Source organism: Bos taurus, chromosome 18 (genome assembly GCF_002263795.3).
Source record: "Bos taurus isolate L1 Dominette 01449 registration number 42190680 breed Hereford chromosome 18, ARS-UCD2.0, whole genome shotgun sequence".
Lineage (NCBI taxonomy): Eukaryota > Metazoa > Chordata > Mammalia > Artiodactyla > Bovidae > Bos > Bos taurus.
The window spans coordinates 15,153,031-15,165,187 of record NC_037345.1 but is presented as its reverse complement, the minus strand read 5'-3'; the positions used below and the strand labels follow the sequence as shown (position 1 = coordinate 15,165,187).

At 38.9% G+C, this 12,157-nt stretch overlaps 1 protein-coding gene across 1 annotated transcript in view; it reads left to right on the top strand.

The window, feature by feature from the left end:
• Nucleotides 1-2,235: 2,235 nt before the first annotated feature.
• Nucleotides 2,236-12,157, top strand: part of C18H16orf87 (chromosome 18 C16orf87 homolog) — a 32,268-nt gene continuing 22,346 nt past the window's right edge. The window contains 2 exon segments of the mRNA NM_001078045.1: nucleotides 2,236-2,429; nucleotides 7,352-7,448. Coding sequence (NP_001071513.1) covers nucleotides 2,364-2,429; nucleotides 7,352-7,448 — 163 coding nt within the window. The 5' untranslated portion in view covers nucleotides 2,236-2,363.

The window sequence follows — 12,157 nt, the reverse complement described above, 5'->3', positions numbered from 1 at the left end:
TGTTGGCAAAGTAATATCTCTGCTTTTGAATATGCTATCTAGGTTGGTCATAACTTTCCTTCCAAGGAGCAAGCGTCTTTTAATTCCATGGCTGCAATCACCATCTGCAGTGATTTTGGAGCCCCCAAAAGTAAAGTCTGACACTGTTTCCACTGTTTCCCCATCTATTTCCCATGAAGTGATGGGACCAGATGCCATGATCTTAGTTTTCTGAATGTTGAGCTTTAAGCCAACTTTTTCACTCTCCTCTTTCACTTTCATCAAGAGGCTTTTTAGTTCCTCTTCACTTTCTGACATAAAGGTGGTGTCATCTGCATATCTGAGGTTATTGATATTTCTCCCGGAAATTTTGATTCCAGCTTGTGCTTCCTCCAGCCCAGCATTTCTCATGATGTACTCTACATATAAGTTTAATAAGCAGGGTGACAATATACAGCCTTTTCCTATTTGGAACCAGTCTGTTGTTCCATGTCCAGTTCTAACTGTTGCTTCCGGACCTGCATACAGGTTTCTCAAGAGGCAGGTCAGGTGGTTTGGTATTCCTATCTCTTTCAGAATTTTCCAGTTTATTGTGATCCACACAGTCAAAGGCTTTGGCATAGTCAATAAAGCAGAAATAGATGTTTTTCTGGAACTCTCTTGCTTTTTCGATGATCCAGTGGATGTTGGCAATTGGATCTTCTTAGGGATTCAGCATTGGAGATAGCTCTACTAGAAAGCCTAGGAACACAAACTCCCTTGACAGTGTGTCAGCTGACTTCAGTAACTATACAAATCCTTTTCTCTTTTGCGGGGGGTGGAGGAGTGGGTGGGGGGTGAGGGGTTGTCCTATGTTATATTAGGTTAACCTGGTAGACAATTCACATTAATACAATACTATATGGAATATGTCTCCCTCCTCTTCCTGCCCTCCACTTTCTTTTCTAGTATCTTAATGTATGCTGCTGCTGCTGCTGCTAAGTCACTTCAGTTGTGTCCGACTCTGTGCGACCCCATAGACGGCAGCCCACCTGGCTCTGCCGTCCCTGGGATTCTCCAGGCAAGAACACTGGAGTGGGTTGCCATTTCCTTCTCCAATGCAGGAAAGTGAAAAGTGAAAGTGAAGTCGCTCAGTCGTGTCCGACTCTTAGCGACCCCATGGACTGCAGCCTACCAGGCTCCTCCGTCCATGGGATTTTCCAGGCAAGAGTACTTGAGTGGGGTGCCATTGCCTTCTCCGGCTCTTAATGTATATGTAACCATAAATATATTTTCATGTTATTTTACACAATCTTAAACAGGTGTAGAGTACTTTGCTCTTCCAATTAATACTATTTTGGAGATCATTATATCACTTCATATAGAACTATCATTCTTTTGAAAAACTGCAATGATAATTCTGATGTATGCATACCTAAATATGCTCAGGCAATTTGTTGGTGGACACCCGGGCTGTTTCTGATCAAGCTGTGCTGCGAAGTGCAACATCTTTGCACAAATGCATTTAAGCACAGCTGGTGAATATATTTCAAATTCTTAGGGAGGATATCTTTTCAAATTCTTAGGGATGGGATTGCAAGATCAAAGGCGAGGTGAATTTTAAATTTTGATATTGTAGTCAACCGAATTACTCCTCCCAACAACTCATTTCCCCTGTATTCGAATGTTAGGCCCTCTACACCTCTAGACTACGTGTTTGAGGACAGGCACCTCCCAGTATTCAAATTTGTCTGGCAGATTTGGCCCTCAATACATATTTGACTCAACGAATTTCACACCTCCCGGTGATGAGCTCAAGGCTGGCATCTAGCAGACTCATCAGCTGTATATTATAATTTATCAGTGATTAAACTTGCTAACATTTATTGAAATCTATCAAATGTCGGTATCTGTACGAAAAGTCTTACCTCCCACCTGCTTTTTCACTCTCACCTTCTTCCTCCGGGGAAGAGGGCGTGCTCAGCACCACGACCCGCCCTTTCTGTGCTTTCGTTGGTGGAGCCCGACGCCCGTTACTGCCGAATCCGGCTAAGCCACGCCCCCACGCCGTTCATCCGGCCGAGAGAGGGCGTGTCCATTGTCCCGTCGGAAAATCCATGTGTGTCTTCTCGTGAGAATCGAGACCCGCTGGAGGACCGGAGCGGTGTGGGTGGAAGCGTCTTCCGCAGTTTCTTGGAGCCGGCGCACGCCGCACCCCGCCTCCTCGGCCCGCAGGCTCTCCTTGAGTTCGCGGACGCGCGCGCGCGCGCACCCGTCAGAGCCTCGGTCTGGCCAGCGGGGATCGCGCGGGCAGAGGCTGGGCTGCTGAGGTACGAGGGGCGGAGTCCGAACCGCCGCCACCGCCGCCGCCACTGCTGCTGCCGCCGCCGCCGCCTGAGAGAAGCATGTCTGCAACTCGAGCTAAGAAAGTGAAGATGGCCACCAAATCATGCCCCGAGTGCGACCAACAGGTGGGCGTCGGGGGCCGGGCACCGAACACGCGGGCCAGCGGAGCGGGTGCGCGCGGGCAGGCGGCCGTTGCCTGTGGCCGTTGGCTGTGGAGAGGCCGCCTCGCCGGGGTCCTGGCGACCGAGCGAGTGGGCCGGCCTTCGGGCTCTGTGGCCACCGCGGGAGCCCCGAACCGGCCGGGCCGGGCCGAGCCGAGGGGTTGCCGGGGAAGCGCCCGGAGCCGCGGCCCGGCCGGTGTCCACCTGGCGGCGGTCAGACGGGCGAGTGTCGTGCCCTGTGGCTGGGCTGCGTGAGAGGGGGCGTGGGTTTATCCCTGAGCAGACGGGGCGCCCTGTCCGGAGCCTCCCCGAGTCGCCTGGCCGGCTCCGGTGACAGCGGCAGGAGTGGGGCAGTGGCCCAAGTGGAAGAGAATGGTCCCTCAGCCCCCTCCTGCCCCGACGAGAGTGCCTGATGTGCAAACTCCCAAGTCAGGGCTCCTGGCTCCCAAATCCCCCTCCTGCCACTCAGGGTTGCTTTGTTCCCATTTCAGATGTGTACGGTGGACCCCCCAAACTGTCCCCCCGCCACCTGGGCGGATGCTTAAATGTGACAATAAGGCCCACAGTGTAATAGTTATAAGTTTTGGCGAAATATGGAGTTTTTTTCTCTTAAAACGTATTATTTTTGCCGTAAATAATCACGAATCTTTTCTGTACATTGTTTTAAATGGAATATAATTGAATTACGTCCCCATTGAAGCCCTTCCTTTCTGGGCGCTCCTCACGTTCCCCTACCCGCCGCGGTATCCACTGTTAAAAATTTAGGATTTCTGCTTCCAGATCTTCTAAAAAATATGTATGTGGTTTTATGAATTTTAAATGACTGCTTTCCACACAGAATTAATGGTGTCATAGCTGTAATGTTTTAAATCTCATTTACTCTTTTAGTTTAAGAATGCCTCATTTTTCACCCGTTCCTCTAAAACCTTATAATCTAATGAGTTAAAACTCTCAGTTAAAAGCATTAGTAAGGGCCCTTGTTTCTCGCCAGCATGCTGATCTGGGTGTGTTTTTTCCTTTTCCACTGGGAGAATTTTTTCAAAATGACTACCTCTCTCCTCCCCCTTTCTTTTTCTTTCTTTTTAAAATGAGGAATAATTTGAAATGGCTGAAGATTCTTTTAATAAGCTGATTTTAGAGCATTCTTTAAGGAGCAAGCTTAAAGATTGAGCAAATCTTTTAACAGAAAATGTTACATGTTTTATTCAGTATCTTTTATGGGCAATGGTAGATATACTGATTAGAGGAAGGCTGTGCAAGGAGAATTATGGTTTATTGATTTTATGAATTTATTGACTATGCACTTTAAAAACAATTTAGCCATGTTTTCCAAACCAAAGTTAAATTTCCATTCTTACCATTGAACTAAATTTGTTAAATTCTGAAAAAATTGGACTTCTTTATTTAAGTCTCCTTGTCGAAGATTATTTCAATATTTAAATCATTTCCATTTGTTCCAATTGTGCAGAAATATAAGGTTTACATGGTATGGATTATGCATTCCAGTGTCTGTAAGGGCATCAATTAGTGTGAATCATGACCTTGCAGTACTTGGCATGAAGTAACCTTAACCTGTTTTGAATATCCTGGTTGAAGAAAGAGGAAAGGATTGTAAACTTGTAGGAGTCTTTTTATCTGTTCATCAAAATGTGATCAGCATTTTATTTGGAAATACCGTATTTCATTTTGTTGTTAACACACACACAACCCCTCTTCCAGCTTTCCCATAAGAAAATATGGGAAAGAAAGAAACCCCTTTCCCATAAGAAAATACTGTAGATTGGGTGGCTCAAACAGCAGTCATTTATTTTGTCACAGTTCTGGAGGCTGGAAGCCCCAAGATCCTGGCAGAAAAGGGAGCTTTCTGATAGCTCTTCTAAGGACACTAATGCCATCATGAGGGCCCCACCCTCATGAACTCATCTAAACCTAATTATCTCATCTTTAAAAACCATTACATTGAGGAGTTGGGGCTTTAACAGATGAATTTATTGCTGGGATGTTTTTGGCAGGGTGGGGACACAATTCATTGCATAGCAAGCTACAACATAATTTAAAATGTTAGTTTGTGTTGTCCTTTATTCTGAATACTTAAGATAACGTAAATGATGACTAATTCAAACTTTTGGTAATTCTTAAAAGCAGTTTGTCTTTTACTAAAAGTAACTCAATCGAAGAAAATAATAGATTAATTTTAGCTTTCTAATTATTTGAAAGTATAGATTTCTTATAAATGAGAAAAATCATAATCCTGAAAGCCATTTTAAAAAAACTAAAAATACTGCTGTTATTCTAAGTTGCCTGGTGAACATTAAATTACAATTTAAATACAGTGTATAAGCATAAATGTAAAAATCTTTAAAGTTTGAGGAAGTTGCCTCAGCTGAGTAGATTTACATGTGTTCTGTATGTGTAAGTTTAAAAACGGGTACAGAGATCAGTAAACAAGAAAGACCTAGATTTTCAGTTGCTTTATAACATCCCCTTTTACATGCCTCTATTGAAAACGTAGTTTTGAAACATCTAAACCACAATACTTTTCATTTTCAATAGGTTTCACATCCACTAATTCAAATTACTGAGCCATTTTGAGTATAGTAGTAGTCAAGATCCTTATTATTTTTCTGGTGTCTTTGGTGTATCTGTTTTTGCATTTTTGTTTACTCCTTTATTAGATCAGCTTTTCCCCTTTTTGGAAAAAAATTTTAGAAAATTTTATGTGACCTTTAGCAAATATGTCTGCTATAGGTAACTTTCCCCTTAGCAACAAAGAATATAAATGTATTCTCCATAAAATGGTTATTTTTTTAGCTTTTTTAAATCAGTGAAACAATATAGGGCCAGGATTTTGTTTTTTGCAGTTTTTTTTAAGCTGTCTTACTTGTAAAGCATGTGCAAACAATCCAAATACCTGTTTTTCAAGGAATAAATTGATTCACAAGCCATCAGTAAACAAAACTTTAAATTTTTTTCTTCCATTTTAAAATCCTGAAAGTATAGCATTAGAACTTTCATTACTGTTGTTTTTGGCATTACAACTGAAATTTAAAGGAAGTTTTAGATTTTTTTTGAAAAATCTAAATTATACAATAATTTAAAGACACTAATATTACTGAAGTTGGCCACCCTGCTTAATAATTCTTTTTACAGGATCTGTATTGTGATGGTGGTTAGTTGGCTTTTTTCCAGGGTTGGTGTGAGGGAAAGGAACTTTCCATTTTCAAAAGGCCCTTAGGGTGATTTAGCTCAGGCACCTAAATGTTCATTGCACATAAGATGCTTTCATTAAGGGATGTAAATCAGCCTATCGATTGCGTTAGTCATCTGAAAGCCAAATGTTATATTTCTCATCTAACTGTAGCACCCTGTTAATTCTGGATTGGATTGATGTATTTTTTGTGTATGAGACACAGAATCAAATTTCAATTTGTTGAGTTTCAGTAGCTGAAAGAAAATGGCTGTTGAGTAGCAAAGGATCTGTTGAATAAGAACATCATGTTCTGTTGTTTTTTGGGGTAGCCTTAACTTAAAACAATTTATATTACTGCTATGCCCTTAATGATGTGTTTAAGTGTAAAGGAAATGAGTCAGTACCTTTGAGCTTGGTTTCTGTGAAGATGTGAAATTTTTAAATGACAAAACTTACCTATTTTAGGCATATTTTTCACTATTAAGAAATGTAACATTTTCTGCCATTTTTTTAAAAGAATCTCATTATATTCTTGATAAAGGAACCTGTTAGACATACTGGAGTTTGATTATTTTAATAGGATTCATTGTTATTTTTCATGAATACACAAGTTCGTTCTTTAGTTTTTTTACTGAAAAGGAATTCTCCCAAAATTATGATTTAGCTTATTTAGATCAAATGTTTATATTCTGTAATATGAGGCATTCTGAACATAAATGGGTGAAAGCTTTATAATCATAATTAAACTTTTATGACAAATGGAATTTATCTTACAAACCAGAATTGTAATTACTATTTTGTGAGTACTTTTTGTTGAGATTAATTTCTGGTTCTTAGTGGATGTGTCCCCAGTCCAAGGAACATTAAGGTTAATATTATGAAACAATTGTAGAGGAAAATCTAAAACTTTTTTCAGTAATTTTCAGTAACATTTGACTTAAAAAAAATATTTGTATGAAATGGAGAAAGGACCCTCTTGTAAAAATATTTTATAGATTTTGAAACAGAAGCCTGGAGAATTTAAGTGTTTTATCAAACTTCCTTCCTGGACCTGAGATTATAAAATCCTAGATCTCAACTCCTGCTTTGTCCTACATTCTCTGTTGTTTATACTGTACTTTGGCCTCTCAAACTGGTTGTTGTTAACTATTTTGTTTTCCTGTCAGTAGTAATTGGCATCTTACCCTCTCATGTTGGAACCTGGGTTGTTTTCAGTTCTTTACCCTCTGAAATGTCTTACAGATCTACCTTTTCTCTATTTCTAATCTCATTATTCCAGTGAGGCCCTCAAGATGTTATGCTGGGATTACTTTAATGACTTCCCAACCATGCCCCCCCAACTTATTCTATTATCAACTGCTATCAAACTAATATTTTAGGAAATGCTACCTTTTTTCCAATATATTTTCCTTGGCTCTGATCCTATTGTGGTTTTCTGTTATTCACTTACATCAGCACACTTTTATCGTGTATTTGCTATAGTCTTAGTGTTGTAATGCATTAGTAGAATGTGAAGATGTAGAGGACCCAATACCCATCTCATCATTTATTGTAAGGAATTGGAGTTTAAATAAACCCATGATTCCTACTTCAAGTAATTTATCATTCAGCTCAGGAAACTAAATAAACACTGAGAAGTTTAACAACAGAAAAGTAGTAATAATAAATTGTGTGTTTTTTTTTTTTTTGTCTATAGGTTCCTGTTGCATGTAAATCATGTCCCTGTGGTTACATATTTATTAGCAGAAAACTTTTAAATGCAAAACACCCAGAAAAAGCACCATCTTCTACAGGTAATTGTGAGTTTACCATATTTTTAGCTTTTCGATGTAGAAATGTAAAATTAGTTTTTGTGAATTTACTATTCAATTTTTGTTGAATTTAAATAAAATCTATTGAAATATGTGTTTGGTTTTTATTAGCTATTGGAAATCAGCTTTATGACATTAATATGCCATTCATTTTATTTTATTTATTTATTTTTTTACTTTATTTTATTTTATTTATTTATTTTTTTTCTAATTTTATTTTATTTTTAAACTTTACATAATTGTATTAGTTTTGCCAAATATCAAAATGAATCCGCCACAGGTATACATGTGTTCCCCATCCTGAACCCTCCTCCCTCCTCCCTCCCCATACCATCCCTCTGGGTCGTCCCAGTGCACTAGCCCCAAGCATCCAGTATTGTGCATCGAACCTGGACTGGCAACTCGTTTCTTACATGATATTTTACGTGTTTCAATGCCATTCTCCCAAATCTTCCCACCCTCTCCCTCTCCCACAGAGTCCATAAGACTGTTCTATACATCAGTGTCTCTTTTGCTGTCTCGTACACCGGGTTATTGTTACCATCTTTCTAAATTCCATATATATGCGTTAGTATACTGTATTTATGTTTTTCCTTCTGGCTTACTTCGCTCTGTATAATAGGCTCCAGTTTCATCCACCTCATTAGAACTGATTCAAATGTATTCTTTTTAATGGCTGAGTAATACTCCATTGTGTATATGTACCACATTCATTTTATTTAAATGTTAATTCACCAATCTGGTAAAGCTTGTGACAGATTTTCTATTTTTTGTTTTTGGAGGATGAAAAGCCATTGAAGGGCTTAGGGAGTGACCTAATCTGATTTAAGAAAAAAATTTTTTAATGTTTAATAAAGGTATAATTGATATCCAATAAATTGCACATATTTGAAGTGTATCTTTGATAAGTTTTGTTTACACTAATCAAACAATCACCACAATCAAGATAATGAACATGTCCATCATTCCCATAAGTTTTCTAGTTCCTCTCTGTGATCTGTCCATCTTATTTCCCCTTCCCTCAGATAACCACTGATCTGCTGTTACTGTTTTAGAACTTTGTATTATATAAATAAAATCATATAGTATGTACTCATTTGCCTGGCTTCTTTCACTAAGCATAATTTAAGATTCAGCCATGTTGTTATATATATCAATAAGAATTCGTTCCTTTTTATTGCTTAGTTTTAATAGTATTCTTTGTGTGGATATGCCACAATTTGTGTACTTGTTTGCTGCTTGATAGACATTTGGTTTTTCCCCTCATAATGCTGGTAAAATTTGTAACAACTTTAAAGTAGTATTTTTTAAACTGATGGCTGAAAAATATACAGCCTGACTTTGATGTGAATATAATTTTTAGATACATTAATTCTGATATAGAATATCTAAAAAAATTTTTTTGTTTGAATTTTATCTTCCCATTAATATAGACAGATTGGGTGTATTCAGTGGATGTATTTATTAGAAATTAAATTTTGTCATCTTTGATAAAATAAAAGAACTTTGTATGTTTTTGAACCCCAAATAAGAGTAGAGATTACAGATGTATACATGAGCACCTGCCGTATGCTAGGCCATCCAACCGTCTCATACTCTGTCGTCCCCTTCTCCTCCTGCCTTCAGTCTTTCCCAGCATCGGGGTCTTTTCCAATGATTCAGTTCTTTGCATCAGGTAGCCAAAGTATTGGAGTTTCAGCTTCAGCATCAGTCCTTCCAATGAATATTCAGGACTGATTTCCTTTAGGATTGACAGGTTGGATCTCCTTGCTGTCCAAGGGACTCTCAAGAGTCTTTTTCAACACCACAGTTCAAAAGCATCAATTCTTCTGTTCTCAGCTTTCTTTATAGTCCAACTCTCATATCCATACATGACTACTGGAAAAACCATAGCTTTGACTAGATGAACCTTTGTTGGTAAAGTAATGTCTCTGCTTTTTTATATGCTCTCTAGGTTGGTTATAGCTCTTCTTCCAAGGAGCAAGCATCTTTTAATTTCATGGTTGCAGTCACCATCTACAGTGATTTTGGAGCCCCAGAAATAAAGTTTCTCACTGTTCCCATTGTTTCCCCATCTGTTGGCCAGGAAGTGATGGGACCAGATGCCATGGTCTTAATTTTCTGCATGTTGAGTTTTAAGCCAACTTTTTCACTCTCCATTTTCATTTTTATCAAGAGGCTCTTTAGTTCTTCTTTGCTTTCTGCCGTAAGGGTGTTGTCATCTGCGTATCTGAGGTTATTGATATTTCTCCTGGCAATCTTGGTTCCAGCTTGTGCTTCATCCAGCCCAGCATTTCGCATGTTGTACTCTGCATATAAGTTAAATAAGCAGGGTGACAATAATAGGGCTTCTCTGAGAGGTGACATTTTAAGTTGAGACTGAATAGGAACATGGCAGGGGGGTAGTAGCCACGAAGAAGACCATTCTTGACAGAAATCGCAAATGCAAAATTCTAAGGTTGTTAAAAGTTTGATATATTTTAGGAACAGAAGGGCCTGCATGGTTGCAATGTAGACAGTAAAACCAGGAGAGTTTGTGATGAAGCCAGAGGGATAAGCAAGGGCCAGATTATTTAAGTCTTTTAAACTAGAGTAAGATTTTGGTTTTTGTTCTTACCGTGTGAGAAGAAATTATCCCTGGGTGGTGGGATGAGGTTAGGGGACGGTGGCATGCTTTGATTTGCCTTTTAGAAAGATCATTCTGACTACTATCTAGAAAATAGTTTGTGGGGTTACAAGATGGAAGTGAAGGGCGCCAGGTTAGACAAAGAATAGTTATAGTAGGAGGTGATTCAAGGATTATTTATATTTATGTCTGTGGGAGGCCTGTTTATCCGAGGTCTATGGAGGGATGGGTGGAAAGTTTTTTTTTTTTAAAGATTATTTCCTTCTTTCATTTTTTTAATAATTATATTTATCTTTAATTGATTTAGTGATTGCTTTACAATATTGGTTTGATTTCTATCATACAGCAAGATGAATTAACCATAGGTGTATATATGTTCCCTCCCTCTTGAACCTCCTTCCCACCCCCCAGTTTGAGTTCCCTGAGTCATACAGCAAATTTCCATTGGCTATTTATTTTACATATGTTAGTGTATATGCTTCCATGCTACTCTCTCTATTCATCTCACCCTGTCCTTCCTCTCCCCCGCCCTTGTCCATAAGTCTGTTCTCTATGTCTGTGTATCCATTATTGCCCTGCAAATAGTTTCTTTCTGGATTCCATATATATGCATTAATATACGATATTTGTTTTTCTGCTACTGACTTCACTCTGTATAATAGGTTCATCCACCTCATTAGAACTGACTCAGATGCATTCCTTTTTATGGCTGAGAAGTATTCCATTGTATATATGTCCCACAGCTTTGTTCATTCATCTGTTGTTGGACATCTTTTGTGTCCTAGCTGTTGTAAATAGTGCTACGATGAACACTGAAATACATGTGTTTTTTTTAGTGTTGGTTTCCTCAGGGTGTATGCCTAGAAGTGGTAATTGCTGGGTCGTATGGTAGTTTTATTCCTAGTTTTTTAAGGAATCAACATACTGTTTTCAAAAAGTTGTTTTAATTCCATTTCTGCCTCTGAGTTTGCTCCTTTTCAACATGATAATGCATTTACTACTAATTCGTTAGTTCTTAAAGACTGGTGCTGGATTGGGTTATATAGGAATCATCTAGAGAGCTTGTTAAGAATGGATTCCTGGTTCTTACTTCCTAAGAGTTTGATTCAAGGAATGGAAACTCTGGAATGATTCACTCTGTAGATTTTCTGGGGAGGCATGTCAACTCATTTCTGAGTCTCCAAAATGAGTAAGACGTGGTCCATGCTGTTAGTGTTATTTTATTTTTATTGGACAAATATCTTTGAGATCCTCTGTATACCAGTTATTCAGGTGAGAAGTGAGGTAAGGTGGAGACCTAATAAGGACAGTGGAAAGGGTCAGATACTCCAAGTGTTAAGAAGTTAGAATCAGTTGAAGGAGAGGGAAGGCTTTAGAATGACTCCCAGATTTCTTACTGGGATTAGTGGCTAGAAAGGGAAGATAAAAGGGAAGACAAGTTTTGAGGGAAAGATGAAGAAACTAGATTTGGATATAGTTGTGAAATACCATTTATGTAGATTTTTTTTCCCAGTTGGAGATATAATCTGGGAGTAGCTCAGGGAGTAGCCTTAGCTAGAGATAAAGGTTTCAAATAATCATGGTTGTTGACATCATGGGAATGGATGGGCTAGTTCTACAGTCTATAGGGAAGGAAGAGAACTCTGGCAGACTCCAGTATTTATGGGTAGAAGTAGGTAGGGAGGTCCTGTCAACTGAGGAAAAATGTCAGCTGTAGGAGAACAGCCAACAGTGGCTTTTACATGTCAGGGTGATAAGTGAGAAGCAATTCATTATTATTTTACATTTGGCATTTCCTAAATGTTGTTTAATAAATTAGAGTAGCCTTGTGGCCTTGAAGTACAGATGAAACGCTGAAGCCTAGGAATCCTAGGGAGGAGGAAGAAGAACCAGCAAAATAAATAAAGAATAGAAAGGACAGAGAAATATCAGAGATAGACTTTGCTATCTAACAGGCAAGTTGGGCCATGGAGCATAAGATTAAGCAGGGCAAAGGCTAACAGAGTTTTGCCAAGAGAACACACTGCTCATAGCAAACACCCTCTTCCAACAATAACAAGAGATG